Consider the following 21145-nt stretch of genomic DNA (forward strand, 5'->3'; position numbering starts at 1 on the left):
GCAATCAGCCAGCATGTTATCACCCTCAGGCCTGATTTAATGTTTAACCCATGAAACTGCAATAACCCTTTGTGGCGGTAACTCCTGATACCTGGAGGCTTCATGTCAGACACACTACAGGCCTCCTGCTCCTGCTCCTGCTCCTGCTCCTGCTCCTGCTCCTGCTCCTCCTGCTGATGTTTCTTTTTTACAAGCTCACAAACTCATCACCACGTTAAAAACTCATCTGCACGTGGTGGTTATCAGCGTCTGTGGAGTCGCTCCTTATATAAGTGTTGCCAAGTCCTACAAAGGAAGCAGTGCGTGAAATAAGGAGGTGGCCGAGCAGAGGGAGCTCCGTGCACACTGCTGACCTCCTCTGTTCAACTCCACACTCGAGGGAGCAGCGCCTCCTTTTAACATGAGGGTTGGGATTTACAACAAGAAGTTTGATGATATACGAAACGTGAAGCAAGAAGAGCAGCGACTCTGAAGTAAAGCTTCTCAAAGATAAGAAGATCAAACAGGAGACAAACCCTGAATCTGAGCAAATAACCTTCTGCTGCAAACGCTGTGAACATCATGAAGCTTGTTGGGCTTTTTGTTTCATTTATTTGATTTATTCATTGTCTGTATCGTCCTGAACAACATTATATCTATCTTAGATGAGTTTATGTTAATAGAAAAACTGAAGGAATGCAACTCTATAGGATATTTCACCTTAGAGCCTATAAAGAAATATGATGTAGTCATATTATAACACTTATACACCTGAGCATGCACCACAATCACACCATCAGTGTTAGTTACTGAAACTACACAGCTCAACATCAGTGTCAAGTCAATCAGAGAAGCTTTAGGAGACTGTAATATCATTTCAATACTAATTGTAATAACACTGTTACATGAAGAACAGTGTCCCCCTCAGTGTGGAGCCTTACTTCCCTTAATGATACGGTTCAGAGCAGTGTACCGGGTCCTGGCTCACCTGGATGGTCTGGCTCGGGTCCCCGGACACCGGGCCTCCGACCAGTTTGCAGTACAGGTCCCGCAGCGACCTGCCGGTGTCGTCCTCCCCGCAGGTCGCGCTGGCGCTGATCTTCGTGCCCTCGGCCAGGTTGAAGTAGGGCGGGTGGAGGCTGTAGCCGTTCACCCCGTTGGTCGGCAGCTCCTGGGCCGCGGCGAGGCGGCAGCAGGTCAGGAGCAGCGGCCACAGCAGCAGCGGGGCTGCACCTCCGCTCGCCATCATTCTCCACCTGCACAGATCCGCTCCGACGGGAGGACAGCGGAGGAAGTCAACAGCCCGAGCAGAGAGCTTCACGTCCCGGGGAGACACGCACCAGGAGCCGGGGGAGCTCACAGCGAAGAACAAGGAGCGAGGAAGAGGAGCAAAGTTTGTCCCGGAGCGCAGCGCGTCGAAGTTAGTGTCCTCTCTCTCCCCCTCCTGTCTGTGTGTCGCTCTACCCTCCTCACCCTCCCTCCCTCACCCCCCCTCACCCTCCCTGTGGTTGGAGGAGGGGTCAACCCCCCCCCACTCGGTGAATGAGTCATTACAGAAACCTCATATTCATATACTTTCATTACTTTCATTGTTATTAATGTGTCGTGCACTTCGAGCCTCAAACTGGATGATATACAGAATTATTCAGGAACACCAGAGAAGATGTAGAAAGGAAGTTATACTTATAACCATTGAAATAATACAGATATATTCCATCGTCAGTGCACATTGAATAAAGTATATTTCATCTAATATAGATTTTCTGAACTTATCATAATAATATATAGACTCAATTCACACCTACAACAGACTGATGAATGTTTTATACATTATATAATTCAGATTCTCCATCCATCTGTCCTTTGATCTCTGTTTGAAGAATGCACATTAATCAGCATTTATACAAATGTACATATAAATGGATGAAAGGCTCGTCTTCATCACCAGTGCAATAAGGATATTAGATAGTCCAACAGTTATTTCCACGTTAGTTTGCTTTCTTCCTTCATCTGTTGTTTATACTCATGTTATTATTTTGTACAGGAAACCACACACTTTATGATCCAACACCTCACAACCCTGTGATAATTACAGGTAGACAATGAGTTTATAATAACTGTTACTACTTCTGCTTATAACACTAATAATACAGAATATTACTGTCATTAATCTCACACTCTTGCAGAACAGCCACACACTGACCAGACAACAAATGGGACACACACACAACCAGTTGGTCAGGACAAACACACACAGACGACCACACACTCAGACCAGGCTCTGTGGCCTGTCAGGAACCAGGAGCTTCCTGTTGACGAGGCACAGGTGGGTTCATGGTAATAAAGACTTCCCTGTCGACCGACTTGTTCGAAGAATCAGTTTTACAAGATAATCGAGGGGCACTTACTAAAACCTCATCATCTCGCTTCCATTCCCAAAACCACACTTTGTTTAGGTTCTGATTTCAACTTTCTCCTGAGCTTTCTACCGCCGTTTATCGTATATAAAGATGGCCGACGTGACGGCTTTCAAAAGTGAAGCCTAAGCGTTTAGATGGACCACGCCCCCAATAGACAGGACTCCTCCATGTTAGCAGATGGGACATGGACCAAACCAAAGTACGTTTGTCACGGACGGTTCTGTCATCTCGTCATGAGTCTAAACTGAAGGAGGAGATTCTTCATTTCAGGTTTGATGCAAAGACTTTGTTTTTATTTCCTATGAAACCTCCAGGAAACACCTGAGCAGCTGTGTGTGTGTGTGTGTGTGTGTGTGTGTGTGTGTGTGTGTGTGTGTGTGCGTGTGTGTGTGTGCGTGCGTGCGTGCGTGTGTGTGTGGTGTGTGTTCTCATGGACACTGGAGCACTGCTATCTAATTAAGCTACAGGAACCACTTTAGAAGATGAAAGAGTTTCGACCACACACACACACACACACACACACACACACACACACACACACACACAGATACCAGCTGCTTAGGTGTTTATTATTAGGGATTTATTTATTTTTCCAGAAACAAATCCCCTCAAGAAAGAAAAAGAAGAAAGTTACAAACCTTCGTCCAACAGGTGAAGTTGTTTCCATATTTGTGTCGTCTACACAAACCAGACTCACACATCCACTTCCTGCATCGTCTGCCAAGCACACGCTGGACTGTGACCTGTGGACTGCCCCACACACACACACACACACACACACACACACACACACACACACACACACACACACACACACACACACAGGTCAGTGTACAGGACTCTTGAAGGAGTGTGTTAATGCATCAGAGCTTAATTCACTGACACACTAGAACATTCCTCGGGGTCACAGCTCAGACTGAACACACATCTGGAGCCGGGGTCGTCTACATTGATCCTTCACATCATCAACTAAACCACAGATTCTTCTCTTTGAATCCATCCTTCAATCTACAGGACGTTAAAAAGGCCTGTGGCTGTTTTTCAGAGTTGGAGGTGACATCTTTTATCACAATATGATGATGTGAAACAGAAATAAGCTGCAGATTTACTGACTGACCCTCTGAACGTTGACAGAAACACACAGCAGCACCTTCACTGTCAAACCCGTCCCTACAGGCGGGAACACATGGATACGGCAGAAGGATCACACGTTTGGGTGGAAAGTAAAAGAAGCGGCCTTGGATCAGCATCACACACAGTTTGTCGTTTCACTTCACTAATCCTCTCTTTCTCTCCGTCCTTCTCCCTGAACTCTAGAACTAATCTACTTCCTGGTTACCACGGAGACCAAAAAAGAAGTGAGGGATTGGCCACTTGTTGTCGTGGAAACTGCTAACTGCTCCATCAATGAACCCACTTACCCCCTGCTGGTCCCTAAGTGCACGCACACACACAAATGAAGAAGTTGGGAATTTAGAAAGAAAGTCAGAATGAATGAGAGGCGGAAAAAAGAGAAGTGTGTGAGGAAAGGAGAGAAGGAAGGATGAAGGTGTGGCCCTCAGTTTCCCATCAGCCCCTGTGTTCAGGTCAGGAGTTTAACGTCTGCACAAACAAGCTTCTTCTTAAAATCCCTGTTATACAGGAGTGCACACTTTAAAGAAACAACCTTATATGAACGATAAGAGATGAAGTCACAGTAACGTGAAGGTAAAAACTTTGATCTGTGGATCAGGAGAAACTCTCCAATGAAGCAGGACGATCAGAAAGTCAATATCAGAAGTGAGGAACAGAGGAAGATTAATGATTTCTGGGTAAGTTATAAGATTTTACACAACAGACCGCCCGTCTTTCTCTAATTAAAGAAATATCTGCCTCACTACAAGCACCAGTGAAATCCTCTCAGTTTGATGATGAAGATAAATAAACCTGCCCGGTGTGATCAGCGACATTCAGAATAAGTGATCATACATTAAGTGTAATAATATAATATATAATATAAAGAGGAAGTTTATTTTCTCTGTAAGAAACAAGAAATCCGTGATGTTAACGCGTTCTGGGAAGAAACCGTCATGTGACATGTATTTTAAAACAGACTAAACCCCTTCATGTCCTCAGCGTGTGGTGGAAATCAGACACATCTAAATCCATCTGTCTATCTGGCTTGAGTCAAAACTATTCTTAATGCTCTTATCATCAGAAATTACACACATGCAGACGATAACAGTAAATATTGTGCGTCTGTACGCAGCATTCCTCCCATGCTCCATCTCCTCGTCCAGGATCCCAGAGGAGGACACACAGAGCTGAGGGCGGATGTGTCTGAAGTGCTGTGGGCTGGGGAGGGGGTGTTGTGGGTTGATAGACTAAAGTGTGTGTGTGTGGGTTGTGTGTGTGTGTGTGTGTGTGTGTGGCAGGTACCTACATGTCCTTTGCTTTGTCTCCTCCTGATGGGGCCTCTCTCCGTCTCTCTGTCCTCTCTCCTGCCTGGAATAAAGGATCAGAGCCTGAGGTCACCGATGCAGGTCAGACCCTCCAACACTTGTATCCAGATCTCTGCATCATGGTGAGGAGGTGAACATCTGAAGGTGGGAGGCCACAGTCGTGCTCCTCACGGCTGCACCAGCTGTTCTCCAGTGGCCACATCGGGACATTCACCGGCCCAGCAGGCTCCTTCGGGAACCAGATCACAGACTCATGATTTATTCTGAGGAATCAACAAAAAACATGAAACATTATTAAAGACAGTGATGAAATATTCTCAATCAACACCAAACTTCCTGGTTTCCTTCCTGACCCATATCTCATCAGGTCTGTGGTGTGATCCTGCTGACTGGCAGACAAAGAGCCGGGGGGGAAACGTAGTAATTAGTCCTGTTATCTCCAATTCTATTGAATTACACACAGGTCGAGTTCTTTTTAGTCATTTTAAAGAATTATTACATATTGTATCTTAAATTCTCTGTTCTAAGTCTATAGTTTGACATCTAATGGAAATATATTACATTTCTATTGTACAGCTAAGTTATATTTAATACATGATATATTTTCACCTCAGGTACAAATGAGGATTCAACTGCACCCTCTTTCTTCTTTTTGACATATTCACTCACTCTCTCTCTCTCTTTCTCTCTCTCTCTCTCTGTCTCCCTCTCTCTCTGTCTCTCTCTCTCTCTGTCTCTCTCTCTCTCTCTCTCTCTCTCTCTCTCTCTCCCTCTCCTCTCTCTCTCTCTCTCTCTCTCTCTCCTCTCTCTCTCTCTCTCTCTCTCTCTCTCTCTCCTCCCTCTCTCTCCCTCTCTCTCTCTCTCTCTCTCTCTCTCTCTCTCTCTCTCTCTCTCTCTCTCTCTCTCTCTCTGCTTCTTTGAAGTCCGCTGGCGTCTGAAACAGGACAAAGAGACGAGCCCGGCGGTTTCCCGGGACGGACAAAGGGACGAGATGGAAAGATAGAGAAGGGGAAGAGTGAGAGAGGACAAACAAGAGCAGGAGACAAGTGAAGATCAATGAAGTAGATAAATGAGTGAAGTTCACCTGTTCCTCTAAATGCAGTCGGGGGTTTGTAGGACTTTTAGAGCAACACTCTGAATTGTGGCTGTAGAGGGCGCTGTAGCTCGGTCACAGTGTGTGGCTTTAAAAGGTAGAAAAGCAGAAGTGACAAAGACGCTTTTAGAAACAAAGCAGCTTAACTGACAAACACAAGAACCCACTGACACACACGTATAGTGTTAAATATGACCACATCTGTGTGTAAGGACATAACACAACACGATAATGATTCTACGTCCCTCATTCCATGGCTGACACACAGTGTTCTTTGTCTGTGTGTGTGTGTCTGTGTGTGTCTTTGTGTGTCTGTGTGTGTGTGTTAAAGGTATGCAGAGGGCCAGGTGAGGGAGTTCAGGGCTGGGGGCGAGCGCGGGTAAGAGGGGCTTCCATCCCTTTATGTAAAGATCATTGTTTGACGAGCTGAGACTCGCCGTGCGCTCGCTGCCACGGGCTGAGGAGCACTACACATCAGACGAGTGGTGACGACCGACAGCAGAGGATTTCCTCCTCTGCATAACACGTCTCTGGAAACAAAGGTTTTCACGTGATTCCACGAGTTGTTGGTCTAAACAGTTCGTCTGTAGTTAAACTCATGTTCAGGCCGAATGCTCACATGTTAACATGCTGACACAAACAACCCGCTCAGCCCCGTGACGCCACCTGTTGGTTTGTGACCTGCTGTTCTGACATGTTGTTCAGCGCCATCTTGGTTTGTTGAAACCAGAAGTATCCATATTTGGAGGAGAGGGGGGCGGAGCCTGACTGAGAGCTGGCTTTATGGTCTGTTTGACTCTAAATGATCATAACTCACTAAATGAACATCAGCTGTTTGAAGAAGACTTGAAACTAGAGACTGAGACAGAAACTCCTGAATGTTTCCTGACGTTATAAAGTGAGAAGTAGAATCACTTTCTATAGACACTACGAGTGGAGTCGCCCCCTGCTGGTCAGTACACAGAAGACAGACTGGCTTCTCTTTCCTGACCCTGAGTGTGTTTTCATTCAAGTTTGTACACATGAGATTTTCTCACGGTGTCTACTGGCCAGTAATTTCTTCATTACTGGGAAGTGATGCAACTAAAGGGCTTAACCTGAGAGCACGTTCACTGGAGTCTGTCATTACTGAGGGGGGGGGGGACTGAAGTTACCAATCAGTGCAGAATCCCAGGTCACGTTTCAGTGACTGAATTCAACAGCTCTGCAGCAGTTTCTCTCGGAGCGTGTTTCAGACATTCCTCAGTCCACCCCGGCCTTGTGGGAAAGAAGTGAGGTGATGAAGACGCTGACGATGACATACGTCTCATCTGCTCTTCACCTGAAGGGAGAAGGTCTGGGAACGACGCAGTAAAGCAGCAGCTGATGACAGCTATCGTTCAGGTTGTGGAAGGTTAAAGACGCCCTGGGAGCGCTCTCACACCAGCGGCCCATCACCTCCACACTGTGTTTAGGCTAAATGAGCAGTGGAGCCCTGTTATTCCCACTCTGACCTCGCTGGTTCTTTGAAAGCCAGATGGTGCAGGGATCCGAACGGGACTGGAACACACCTCTGCTGCGAGATCTTTAATAAAACGCCACTTTCAAAGAGGCTGACATCAGTGTTATGTAACAGTCGAGGCGCCAATCAAACAGAATCAGATGAAGTCACATTATTTTACATTAATCTCTCACATTTCACCTGAAACAGTTTTCTTCATATAGTGGATTAAAAAGTCCAGTAAACGTTCAGGCAGCGCTACAAAGTGAATTCACTGTGAAGTGGACGACATGAGACGGATGTTGGACACAGCCCATACTTAGAGGAGCCGGGGGGGCGGAGCCTGGCCCAGAGCTGGACTACCTGTCAATCACAACACTTGAGTGGATGGGTTTCATTCTGACTCTTTTCATTGGAGGAATCTGTTTCATAGTTCAAGTCAGTGGAAGGTTCCATCTGGTTCATTTGACCTATAGTGGAAGTGAAGCTGGGAAAAAGGCAACAAGGAAAATTTTAAATAAATTGAAAATTAATTGAACATAATGAATAAAAGCATCATATTCAAAAAAGTTTTCATATAGTTAGAAGAAACTAAATCAATACAAATCAATGGCAATGACACTTTGGTCCCGGTTTGTCTGTATTTGATCCTTGAATAGAAAAATTATGTTTCGATATTTATATAATATTCATATATTACATTGGAAAGATGAAAACCTCGTTTCCTGTACAACACTGCCCTCTGCTGGTTAGAATAAGATACAGCGAGGATGGGCTCCTGATTAAATTTGGCTTTAACATATTTCACAAACATCAACTCTGATCTAAACGATGCAGAGGATTTACACACAGATCAATATTCACTGAGCAGGTTTTATTTACTGTCCTGACTTTTATCACAATCCTTTAACTCGCTCAACTTTTTAATTACTGCATTTAATAAATTGAACCTGATATAAACAAAGAAACCAGGAAATACCACAGAATCATGAATTTGTTTCTCATAACATTTTCCAGTTCTCACATTTTGATGTTGAAGTTCATGATGATCTTCGACTGTTCCTCCAACTTCTCTGAGAAGATTAAGATTAAAACTCTTCCAGGTTTTTTATTCCAGACTTGATTCTCAGCTCAATAAAAATAAAAACGTCTTCAGTTCCAAATCCATCTCTCTGGTTTTAACTTGTCACGTCCATTGATCTCTTCAGAGTAGAAAATAAAATTTAAAAGAGACCTTTGATGTTTATCGCTCCAGATACTGTCTTACATTTAATGTGAGACACGATTCACAACTTCTACCAAATTAAAAGTCTGCAGATTAATTGTTGGACACTCGGGAGATGGAAGACATTTCATTTCTTTTGTTGCAACAACTTTAACTTTCCTCGTTAAATTTTATGTTCATTACATTTTCATGAGTCACTGAGAAGCTCTGATCAGACTCTTGTTACTGAAGATGAAGTTTTCATGTTTCAGTTCCTCATGAGAACAAGTTCATGAGATTTATTTTCACCAGTTATTTCAAAAATAACAAAAAAAATTGATCTTTTATTGCCTTAATTACTGATAGAAGGCGTCTGGACCAACATTGTGACTCGTCTCCTGTTCCTTGTTCTGTTTCCTGTGATGAAGATGAGATGATCCACCTCATCTGTTTCCTGTGATGAAGATGAGATGATCCACCTCATCTGTTTCCTGTGAAGATGAGATGATCCAGCTCATCTGTTTCTGTGAGACATGCTGTTTCTGGATGAAGATGAGATGATCCAGCTCATCCGTTTCCTGTGATGAAGATGACATGATCCACCTCATCCGTTTCCTGTGATGAAGATGACATGATCCAGCTCATCCGTTTCCTGTGATGAAGATGACATGATCCAGCTCATCCGTTTCCTGTGATGAAGATGACATGATCCACCTCATCCGTTTCGATGAAGTGGACTGTTTCGTGATGAAGATGAGATGATCCACCTCATCTGTTCCTGTGATGAAGATGAGATGATCCAGCTCATGTTTCCTGTGATAGATGAGATGATCCACCTCATCTGTTTCCTGTGATGAAGATGAGATGATCCACCTCATCTGTTTCCTGTGATGCAGATGAGATGATCCACCTCATCTGTTTCCTGTGATGAAGATGAGATGATCCACCTCATCCGTTTCCTGTGATGAAGATGAGATGATCCAGCTCATGTTTCCTGTGATGAAGATGAGATGATCCAGCTCAAGGGGCTTTTCCCAGGAGATGTTTGTGAGAAAGTCAACTGGAGCCTCTTCTGCGACAGGTTGGGTTGTTGAGCCGTGATTTGGGTAAACTGACAGAACCGCCCTGCGTCGTTTACCACGGTAGTGAATGGAAACATTTTCTATAACATCTAAGGTCGTTTTTCACAGTGAAAGGATTAATAATCCCACCTGTCAAGTCACATTAATAAAGTTCTTTCTGGTACCTTAATAAACACGTTCAGAAACACCTGTTTATCGAATGGCTGCTTAACTTTTGTTTTTACCTTTTTATTCCACCGAGGCTCCACAGAACAGAAATACTACCTCAAACCTCAGTAGTAAACTTCAACTTTTACCGACCCGTTACACGTGAGCGCTTTAGAAACGACAATGGCAACAACAACATTTTTTTTCCACCATTTTATTTATCAAAGTTCTGACAGTTCCAGTGTCGCACTCAGAAGTTCCTGAAAAGGGACGAGAAAAAAGGTTTTAGAAGCCACATCAAAGAACGAAGGTTTGAAGATTCACAGGAAGTAAAAATACCAACTTTGACACTGGAGGAACATTAAGCACAATCCTTAATATATATTGATATACACCCACACAATCCCCTCCAGGTAAATAGCTGTAGGTGTGAATCTTAACAGGTTCTTACTTTGCGACAATGGTGTCCTCCTTTGCCAGCCTCAGGATGGAGTCATCAGACTCCCCCTGCAGGAGGAAAGCGTCCATGTTAACTCCAGTACAATCTTAATATCTAGATTGGAGCTTCAGCACCTGTTACACGTTTTTACATCCAAACAACAAATGACTAGAAACGGGACAAAAAGACCGAACCTGAATCAGTGTCACCGATAAACAGCTTCCCTACACATCTACAAAATGAATCCTGCAATTTAAAATCAATTGAAGCTGAAAAGACTTAAATTATATATTAAAAATTATCCTAATAAAATGACAGGGTCTCAGAATCCACCACCTGTCCTGTTTAAGTTGGTGCACACTCGGCACTATGACACTCGGCACTATGAGACGTGTGTAAATACCAGGTGTGAACGGGGACGCAGACATTCAACGCTGACTTACCATTCTGCGGATGGCGCCACAGATGGCGTAGGTCTTGAACTGACCGTTGAAACGACCAGTCACCTTGTCAACCTGCAGAACACAGAGCACACTGGGTCAGAACCACGACGACAAAACAGGAGAAACAGAACAGAAACAGTTACAAGTTTTCGTAGTTAACGACCCACAAACTTTAAACCATCGCGGATACAAACAGTTTGTGTTACAGCGTCACACAATAAGTGTGAGTCTGTAATTTTCTCCTGAAAAAACAAAAACTAACATTGACAAATGGACTGAAACATTTAATATGACTGAGACACAAGGACTCAAACAAATCCAGTGTCTGAAAACATGAATTTTGTTATTTTACCTCAGCAACGTTCATCTGGATGGAGGCATGGTCCTTGGCTCCGATTATTCTGTTGCTAGCAGAGCTGCAATACAAGTGTATGAAATCTATAAATACTGTCAAAGTTCATCATTATCAAACCTTCACGACAAACAAATGTCATTGAGATTTGATAAGCTACAGTTTGAACATAAACTTTATTACAAATACGAACAAATACAACTAGAAGAATCAAAAGTTGTTCAAACCAAATCTTAACGTTTACTGAATTGTTAATTCAGTAAAAAAGGTCATACAAAAAAAAGTTGATACGCTTGTGAAACGCTCATTACGGCAATTTTCTAATTTCTCTTTCACCGACCAACCAGATCACCACCTGAAGGTTTCACCCGTTCACTTAAAGATCAGGAAACCTGGAGTTTCAATTAACTGATGAATTCACTCAAGAAAGAAATCCACACATTTAGAAACTTAACATACGGCACAATTTAACCATTTCAGTAGAAACCATAACAGGTAGAAATATGGACACGTATAAAGACACATGAACAGTTTGAATGATTGTGTAAGAAAGGGAGGAAATTAAAGAAGAGAAATATTGAAAGATAACATTTCCCTGAAGAGCGAAGCAGCCATTTTCTAATTGATTGAGAATATAAGAGACTTTAAAGTGTGTTTGAAGTAACTTTAATTAGTGAAAGGCCTTTGAAGCACTAAGGGACCAGGTCCCTGAACACAGCGGAGTTTCTCAACGTACAGATTCACTGTATTGGTCCAAACCTCCGGCTCCTTCAGATCAGATCTTTATTCTCTTCCAGAAACGTGTTGTATTCATCACTTGTGTTTATCACCGTCTTCCTCACTCGGATTTCTATGTTTTCTATGTTTTAACACAAGTCTTGAAATGTGCTGAGGATCCACATGTGCAGTAATGGCCCCCCCCCTCACCCCACATGAATCTACCTGTGAACCTCACACTGTGGTCAACCCGCTCGGACCCTGGACCGGGACACTCACCATTTGCGGGGGACGTACAAGTCCACGAATTCTCCAGCGTCGTTCTGCATGATGAGACAGGTTGTACCGCTGGTCACCAAAGAAAGCTGCAACACAGGGAATCAAACCTCGGTCAGGACCACGTCTCTGAGGCTAGCTAGCTAACGGCACCATGCTAACACACGAGCTAACGGCACCATGCTAACACACGCGCTAACGGCACCATGCTAACACACGAGCTAACACGCGATGAAACGTCCACGGCCGCGTTTTCTGGTTAAAATGAAGCGAAAACCGACGCAACGCAAACGACGAGCTACACGCGACTGTTAGCAGGTTAGCATCGGTTAGCATGAGGGGCTCGCATCGTGGCCGCTCACACACACACACGACAAACTGCTGATATTTACACAGATTTTCAGCGGTAAACCCCGAGGACACGCACCCCCCACAGCCGCAGCGTCACGTGCAGCCCAGATACTCACTGGGAAACCGAGAGAAACCAGCAAATCACAGGTTTCAAGACCAGAGCTCGAGGGGAAACTCACCGAGTCCGACTAATGGCTGACAGGAAAGAGAGAGGAGTTGACCCGGAAGTGAACATATCTGTGTCTCCATGCCCTGAATATGTCGCCACCTGCTGGATGATGACTTTAAATGTAAATATATATATATATATATATATATATATATATTATTACTTTTATATATATATTGTATTTATTATTACATATGTTTGTGTTCTTTATATTAAATACAGAGCACATGTAAACAACATATTTAAAGGTGCGGGTAAGGGGCAATGGTTAGGGTTTACCCTTTTTTATTTTTGTATTTCTCCTTTCTTGTTCATTTATTTATTCATGATCTAGTCTTTCTTCCATTTGATTTTCTTAATGTATAATTTATATGTGGCAGATTGTGACAATCCTATCCTTCTGTTTTAACACTGTATGTTGACAGTCGAAAATAAAGTTTGTTGTAAAAAATCCACTGTCCATCGTCCTCAGTGTCTCTGAGCTTTCATCTGACTCGTTCACTTCACAGAGAAAACTGACTTCATTTTGAATAAATCCAAACACACTGGATCTGCTCAGGACGTTTAATGACTGCTGTGTGAGATCAAACTCTGCAAATCAATGAGAAGCATTTTATCTTTCAATCACTCCCAGAGGACTCACTCCCAGAGGAATCCCTTCTAGAGGGATCACAGCCAGAGGACTCACTCCCAGAGGAATCACTCCCAGGGGGATCACAGCCAGAGGAATCACTCCCAGAGGACTCCCTCCCAGAGGGATCCCTCCCAGAGAAATCACAGCCAGAGGACTCCCTCCCAGAGGAATCCCTCCCAGAGGAATCACTCCCAGAGGGATCACAGCCAGAGGGATCACAGCCAGAGGAATCACTCCCAGAGGGATCACAGCCAGAGGACTCCCTCCAAGAGGAATCACTCCCAGAGGACTCACTCCCAGAGGGATCACAGCCAGAGGAATCACTCCCAGAGGACTCCCTCCCAGAGGATCACTCCCAGAGGAATCACAGCCAGAGGAATCACTCCCAGAGGGATCACTCCCAGAGGGATCCCCCAGAGGAATCACAGCCAGAGGAATCACTCCCAGAGGATCACTCCCAGAGGGATCCCTCCCAGAGAATCACAGCCAGAGGAATCACTCCCAGAGGATCACAGCCAGAGGAATCACAGCCAGAGGATCACTCCCAGAGGAATCACTCCCAGAGGATCACTCCCAGAGGAATCACTCCCAGAGGAATCACAGCCAGAGGAATCACTCCCAGAGGGATCACTCCCAGAGGATCACAGCCAGAGGAATCACAGCCAGAGGAATCACTCCCAGAGGGATCACTCCCAGAGGGATCACTCCCATAGGAATCCCTCCCAGAGGGATCACAGCCAGAGGACTCCCTCCCAGAGGGATCACTCCCAGAGGGATCACTCCCATAGGAATCCCTCCCAGAGGGATCACAGCCAGAGGACTCCCTCCCAGAGGGATCACTCCCAGAGGGATCACTCCCATAGGAATCCCTCCCAGAGGGATCACACCCAGAGGACTCCCTCCCAGAGGGATCACTCCCAGAGGGATCACTCCCATAGGAATCCCTCCCAGAGGAATCACTCCCAGAGGGATCCTCCCAGAGGGATCACAGCCAGAGGACTCCCTCCCGAGAGGATCACTCCCAGGGATCACTCCCATAGGAATCCCTCCCAGAGGGATCACTCCCAGAGGGATCCCTCCCAGAGGGATCACAGCCAGAGGAATCCCTCCCAGAGGACTGCCTCCCAGAGGACTCCCTCCCAGAGGACCCACTCCCAGAGGAATCCCTCCCAGAAATCCCTCCCAGAGGACTCACTCCCAGAGGACTGCCTCCCAGAGGACTCCCTCCCAGAGGACTCCCTCCCAGAGGAATCACTCCCAGAGGACTCACTCCCAGAGGACTGCCTCCCAGAGGACTCCCTCCCAGAGGACTGCCTCCCAGAGGACTCACTCCCAGAGGACTCACTCCCAGAGGACTCCCTCCCAGAGGAATCACTCCCAGAGGACTCACTCCCAGAGGACTGCCTCCCAGAGGACTCCCTCCCAGAGGACTCCCTCCCAGAGGAATCACTCCCAGAGGACTCACTCCCAGAGGACTGCCTCCCAGAGGTCTCCTCCCAGAGGACTGCCTCCCAGAGGACTCCCTCCCAGAGGACCCACTCCCAGAGGAATCCCTCCCAGAGAAATCCCTCCCAGAGGACTCACTCCCAGAGGACTGCCTCCCAGAGGACTGCCTCCCAGAGGACTCCCTCCCAGAGGACTCCCTCCCAGAGGAATCACTCCCAGAGGACTCACTCCCAGAGGACTGCCTCCCAGAGGTCTCCTCCCAGAGGACTGCCTCCCAGAGGACTCACTCCCAGAGGACTGCCTCCCAGAGGAATCACTCCCAGAGGAATCATAGCCAGAGGACCCACTCCCAGAGGACTCCCTCCCAGAGGAATCCCTCCCAGAGGACTCACTCCCAGAGGACTCACTCCCAGAGGACTCACTCCCAGAGGAATCACTGCCAGACGTGTGGCGGGGGATGCCCCTGGTAGTGACATCACCACACCTGACAGCTTCCTGTGAACTGACCCACGTACAGGGCTCTTCCTCCAACACTGATAACAGACGTGTGCTAACTGGTCTGTTTCACTTGGTTTCACAGCCGCTCTCGGCCTCTTGCTGTGGAGACCAAACTGGATGAACGTGAAATGAATGAATGGTGAAGCAACAGCAGCCGGAGAGGACGAGTGTGTCCACAGCAAGCAGGGACTCTGTGGACAGAGCTGCTCTCAGTCACTTTTAGCCTTTTGATCCTGTTTACATGAAATATCATGAGGATTCATATATTGTTGATCAGTTAATGCTTTATTACTTCAACACCACAGCGTAATTCATCAGGATGATTGTAAATGAAAGTGCAGAAATGAATGTGTCTGAACACTAGAGGATAAAAGATATACACAGTTTGAAATTCAAAGTTGTCTCTTAATGATTTCACCTAAACACTGGAACACAGGAGTTTATAAGACAAGTTCAATTCGCTGCAGGATTTAATGTTCTTTTTAAGTTTTTAGTCGTCTTTGATTTATGCAGGACTTTAAGACAATTTAAATGTGTGACCTGACCCGATGTCCACTGGTGCTTCTTCTCCAGCTCCTGTGCTCCTCCAGAGAAGATGGAGCAGCTTGTTGTTGGACCTGTTCCTCAGCTGTCTCTTATGAGCCTTGTACAGATATGTAAGTATCAGTGTTGATGTTGGAAGATGTAAAACTATGCACATTTATGTTTTGAATTCAAGTTTAAAAAAAAGTATATTTTCTTGATTCAAATTCTGTTTATTTGGTTGTGTTTTCTCTTTATAGTTTTTAACAAGTTAATAGTTTATGATTAAATGAATCGATAATGATGTTTTGATAACGATATCCTGGGAATCATTGAATCCTTTTGAAACACCAGCATTAGGATTCTTTTACTCCTTTAGTGGGTTTCAGTTAAGTCCCACTAACAATATACATGGAGGAGAAATTCAGCTGCAGGTCGGTGACGTCCAGTTGCTGAGGTAGACGTCCAGTTATATGGCTCCTGTGACGTTTTGACCTTAACACTGAATTCTCTGTCAGAGAGAGAGTGTGTCCGTCCTAACGTCAACAACAACCGGCTCAGTCGTGTCGAGGGAGACGTCATCAGACTGGAACATACAAGTGAACTGTGTTTACACTGCATCCATCATACGAGGGTCAGGTGGGAGAAGAGAGAAGAAGCTGGGCCCTGGGATTCAGGTGACAAGTTCAGTTTGGATCAGTCTCTCTCTCAACAACCTGGATCCTGTTATAAACAGCTTTTACAAATGTCTCTCTCCAGCACGGGACACACATTCAAAATGTCTCGGCAGGAGGATTTTTTTAGTTTGACTCTTTGTTAGTGTAATATTGCAAATTTCCCCACTGTGGGATTAATAAAGGATTATTTATCTTATCTAATCTTAATTATAAGGAAATTTCAAAATTATAGAAAAATATGACTGGAATAAAAACTAATATATACAGTGTAATAACAAGAAGGAATACGTGCATTGTGAGACTATTTTCAGTGAATGGATTTCAGTCTGAAGTTTAAATCAAACGTTGGTATATGTGTGTGTTCCTGTTCTGAAGCATCCTCGCATCAGGCCGTCATGAAGGAGCACCAGGAGCACACGCAGAGCTCGTGCACGTGAAGCAGCTTCCTCTCAGTGGAACCAGTGGAACCAGGGACTTCCTCTGGTCTCAGCTGCTCTGAGATCAGCTGCTGCTGGTTTGTACCGAGCTTCAGTTTCTGTGTCCGCCTCCAGTCAGACATGCTCTCACTTTTTGTTTTAATATTTCGTCAACTAAAATATGCGTCACATCAGGGGCGGTTCCGGGCAGAGGCGAGGGGGCGGATTCATCATGACGTGATACCTACGTTACCCAGCAGTATCGTCCTCTAGCCCCGGGGACACCGCGGAGACAGAATTGCACATCATCACTGTTAATGTTTGTCGACATGTTGGCTGCTCCAACATTGCCACATTCCCTTTTCACTGCAGGGGGCTGATCTGGAGTTTCGGACCTCCAGCCTCACGAAGCTTACCATGGATAAATCCAAACAAGAAAAGTCTGGGAGGGAAATAGAGTTTAATTCTGCGTGGACAGATTCATTTGCTTTCACTGCCCAACGATGCTGGCCTACCTGGATGCTTGATATGTGGCGAGGAATTAGCAAACAACTACAAATGTAATGTTGAAAGACATTTCCAGAACAAGCACACAGCTGGAGATGAGCCAAAAAGCATAGTTCTGTGTTTAATTAATTTATTTAATTTATTTCAAAGTAGGCCTACACATGTACTTTGTTCTCCTCTTCATAAGAGTTTGGTGATTTCCTTTGTTGTAACAGGTAAAAATAGCAATAAAATGTTTTGCAAAACAGTTTTCTTTATTGTCGTTCTATCATTTCATAAATGCAACAAACTATAGTTTTTATATATAAAGTATAACTATATATACAACTTTATAATCTGTATTATCAAATATGTTTTGCGGCTCCAGACAAATTTAATTTGGGGAGGAGGGGCCAAAATGTCTCTTTTGATAGTAAAGGCTTCCGACCCCTCACTAAGGTAGAAGTACAAACATTTGTGTGTGTGTGTGCGACAAATAATTAAACCACAAAAGCACTCAATCAATATGTCACTTTTTATTTTCAATAATCAATGGATTGTTTTGTCAATACAATTTAAGAACGCAGTGAAAATGTTTTAACAAATTAACAAATTCAACTGACTTTAAAAACATTGACGACCATAAAAAAGTTCACGTCTGAGAAACTTGTTCCAGCGAAGTTTTTGCCTTTAGCAAAAAGATTTATTACTTAGACAGTTATCACCATTTTTAATTGCATGTCAGTCAACTGATTAATAAACTAATAATTTCCTCTTTAGAGAACTGGTTAGTTTGGTTCTAGGTGATTTTAACGTTCTTACACATAACTAATGTTAAATTAAAAAAGAGGAATAAGTTAAATCAGAATGATTTCACTTACAAATCTAACGAAGCAGACGACAGAAAACTTGCTTCTTTTAGAAGCACATAACACAAAATAAGTCATTTGTATTGAACACAAATATTGTGTTAAACTGTGCAGATTACATCATACATGTAAAGAATGTGAAATATTCACACTCTTATATTTATTTTCCCACAAAATATGTGTCGTATATATATATATATATATACGACACATATATATATGTATATATATATATACATATATATATATATATGTCGCCCTGAAACGTGTGACACTATTATAAACACAAGTTCCTCACGTTAAAAAAACATGTCACAGTTGATTCATGTCACAGACATGAACGAATATTGAACCTGTCGTCAAGGGTGAAGTTATTACATTTGAACTGTCACCAAAAATAACAAATGCACATCATAAATTAACATTATTGATTTTTACAGTCAAAAGACTTTTTAACTAACTATGTACCTTGATACTACAGATAAAACTACATGTCCCACACCAGAGACTGTCGTCCTGATGTCCTGTGCTCCTCACTTATTGACACATGTGCATCCGACCGCCAACTCGAACGGACACCGGCACAACCGACTATTTTCCCCCTCCCAGACCGTCTCGTAGACCGAAATCTGGAGGTAGATGGGTTTGGCAATCATGCCAATGTCTTTGCAGGGCTTGCACTCAGCATACTGAATGCGTTCCGGGTTTCGATGAATCTTTGAGTCAACTCTGCAAGAAAAGAGAGGAACACATTAATTACCAATGCAGGGGAAGAGTGAGAAATTATTTGACATTTCAATCAAAGTTGTGGCTTTCAGCTCACGTGCACTGAAATCCTGAAATGTTCCTGAAATGTTCCTGACGTGTTCCTCACATGTTCTGCAGGTTCTGTATGTGTGAACAAATGTCTGAATCTGTGTCTCTGGATATTTTCTGGATCTTCTCCTGCAGCCTCCTAGTAAAACATCTGTAAAATGTCCTCGTGCGTCCATGTGAGAAAACAGCAGGACAATGTCTGGAAGCTTCCCAGTGAGCGAGTGGACGTGTTGATGAGGTTTCTAACTTTAGAATTGATTTTAAAATGTTGTTGTTGACTTTAAAGGCCCGTTTGTTCTCGGCTTGCACCTCAGAACATGTCAGATCAGTCCTGAGGACCAGAGATGACCGGGCCTTTCCTGTGAGAGCGCCCCCTCTCTGTGGAACAATCTTCCTGAGGAGATCAGGCAAACTCCTCCTCCTCTGATCTTATTGTCTATTTTAATCATTTCATAATGTTCTATTCTATCTGGTTTTTACTCTTTTCTCATTCTGAACATGTTTTATTTCTGTATCTCTGCTTTGTTGCTGTGTGACCTACGAATTGTTTTCCATTGTTTGTCTTTAATTTTTCATTTCTGACTTTTGAAAGATGCTTTTTAATAAAGCTAATTATAAACATCCTTTAAAAGCATGAACGTCTGTGTTGCTGTTTGTTCTGTACACAGTGAGGAGTGGCCGTCTACTCACTTCAGTTCCCAGGGGGCCATGGGGTTGTCCTGCAGCTCCGACACATGTTTGAAATACTGGTGCGTGTAGTTGGCAGGGGCACAGTCCTTCCGACAGGGGATGCTGCGGCACATCATTCCCATCAGAGCCACCAAGAGCTGGAAACACAAATGCAGAGGAAATATTTAAGAGCCAGGGAAAAATTAAAGAATAATTTTGACTGCAAAATTGATTAATAAGCTAAATCTCTTGAGGCTATTCAATCTTAAAAGCAGGTGTGAGAAGACGAATCTTCAAATCTGAAAAGTTTGCACCGTGGTTTTGTTCCCAGATCATTGACAGAGAGCAGAGACGTCACAAAGTGCTTTACAGGGTAAAATAAGCATAAACATGCATACACATAAGAAACACATAAGAAACACAATAAGAAACACAATAAGAAACACAATAAGAAACACAATAAGAAACACATAAGAAACACATAAGAAACACATAAGAAACACAATAAGAAACACAATAAGAAACACAATAAGAAACACAATAAGAAACACATAAGAAACACAATAAGAAACACAATAAGAAACACATAAGAAACACATAAGAAACACAATAAGAAACACATAAGAAACACATAAGAAACACAATAAGAAACACAATAAGAAACACAATAAGAAACACATAAGAAACACATAAGAAACACAATAAGAAACACAATAAGAAACACAATAAGAAACACATAAGAAACACATAAGAAACACAATAAGAAACACATAAGAAACACATAAGAAACACAATAAGAAACACAATAAGAAACACAATAAGAAACACATAAGAAACACAATAAGAAACACATAAGAAACACAATAAGAAACACAATAAGAAACACATAAGAAACACATAAGAAACACATAAGAAACACAATAAGAAACACATAAGAAACACATAAGAAACACAATAAGAACTAATTTTGAGTCTAAACAAACGAGTCTTCAGCTGCTTTTTGAAGGTTTACACAGTGTCCACAGATATTAACACCAAAGGGACAGAGTTTCAAAGTTTAGAAGCCACAACTGCAAAAGCACATCTCCCTTAGTCCTAAGTCTGGATCGGGGGACAACCAGCCAACCCCGACCAGAGGACAGTAGAGACCTGCTGGGGACATAGGGCTGCAGCAGATCTCTAATGTAGGCAGGTGCCCGACCATGCAGAGCTCTATAGGTGATCACAAGAACTTTGAATTGGATTCTGAATCTAATGGGCAGCCAGTGAAGAGCAATCAGCACCGCTGGCACATGAGACCTGATGGAGGACCGGGTCAGGAGTTTAGCAGCACTTGTAAACGATCCAAGAAAGTTTCGCTGAGGCCGGTGAAACGTGAGTTCCAATAATCAAGACGGGACGATACAAAAGCATGAATGAGAATTTCGATAGGCCTGAGATTTGCAATGTTTCTGAGCTGTAAAAAACGAGAGCGAATCAGACGTTGACGTGTTGGTCCAGAGACATTGATGGAACTCAC

At 43.7% G+C, this 21145-nt stretch overlaps 1 protein-coding gene across 2 annotated transcripts; it reads right to left on the bottom strand.

Annotated features, from left to right (window-relative positions):
* Nucleotides 1-9911: 9911 nt before the first annotated feature.
* Nucleotides 9912-12687, bottom strand: rps21 (ribosomal protein S21). 2 transcript variants are annotated; one of them, XM_035158979.2, is made up of 6 exons: nt 12604-12687; nt 12077-12162; nt 11081-11144; nt 10729-10800; nt 10298-10353; nt 9912-10106 (listed from the first exon to the last, which is right to left on the bottom strand). In XM_035158979.2, the coding sequence occupies exons 2-6, from the start codon at nt 12124-12126 to the stop codon at nt 10097-10099; spliced, it is 252 nt and encodes an 83-aa protein (XP_035014870.1). In that variant the 5' UTR covers nt 12127-12162; nt 12604-12687; the 3' UTR covers nt 9912-10096. The 2 variants fall into 2 exon arrangements, with proteins under 2 accessions (XP_035014870.1, XP_035014871.1); XM_035158980.2 differs by having other exon boundaries at nt 12541-12645.
* Between the last annotated feature and the right edge of the window lie 8458 nt (nt 12688-21145).

The sequence above is a fragment of the Hippoglossus stenolepis genome, chromosome 6, assembly GCF_022539355.2.
Source record: "Hippoglossus stenolepis isolate QCI-W04-F060 chromosome 6, HSTE1.2, whole genome shotgun sequence".
Taxonomy (NCBI): Eukaryota; Metazoa; Chordata; class Actinopteri; order Pleuronectiformes; family Pleuronectidae; genus Hippoglossus; species Hippoglossus stenolepis.

Excerpts from the sequence above, each read along its gene's own strand:
- rps21 (XM_035158979.2), bottom strand. The coding sequence starts at position 12,126 with ATGCAGAACGACGCTGGAGAATTCGTGGACTTGTACGTCCCCCGCAAA. Across the intron at positions 10,801-11,080 it reads TCCAGATGAACGTTGCTGAG|GTTGACAAGGTGACTGGTCG; the intron begins GTAAAATAACAA and ends TGTGTTCTGCAG. Across the intron at positions 10,354-10,728 it reads GTGGCGCCATCCGCAGAATG|GGGGAGTCTGATGACTCCAT; the intron begins GTAAGTCAGCGT and ends TTCCTCCTGCAG.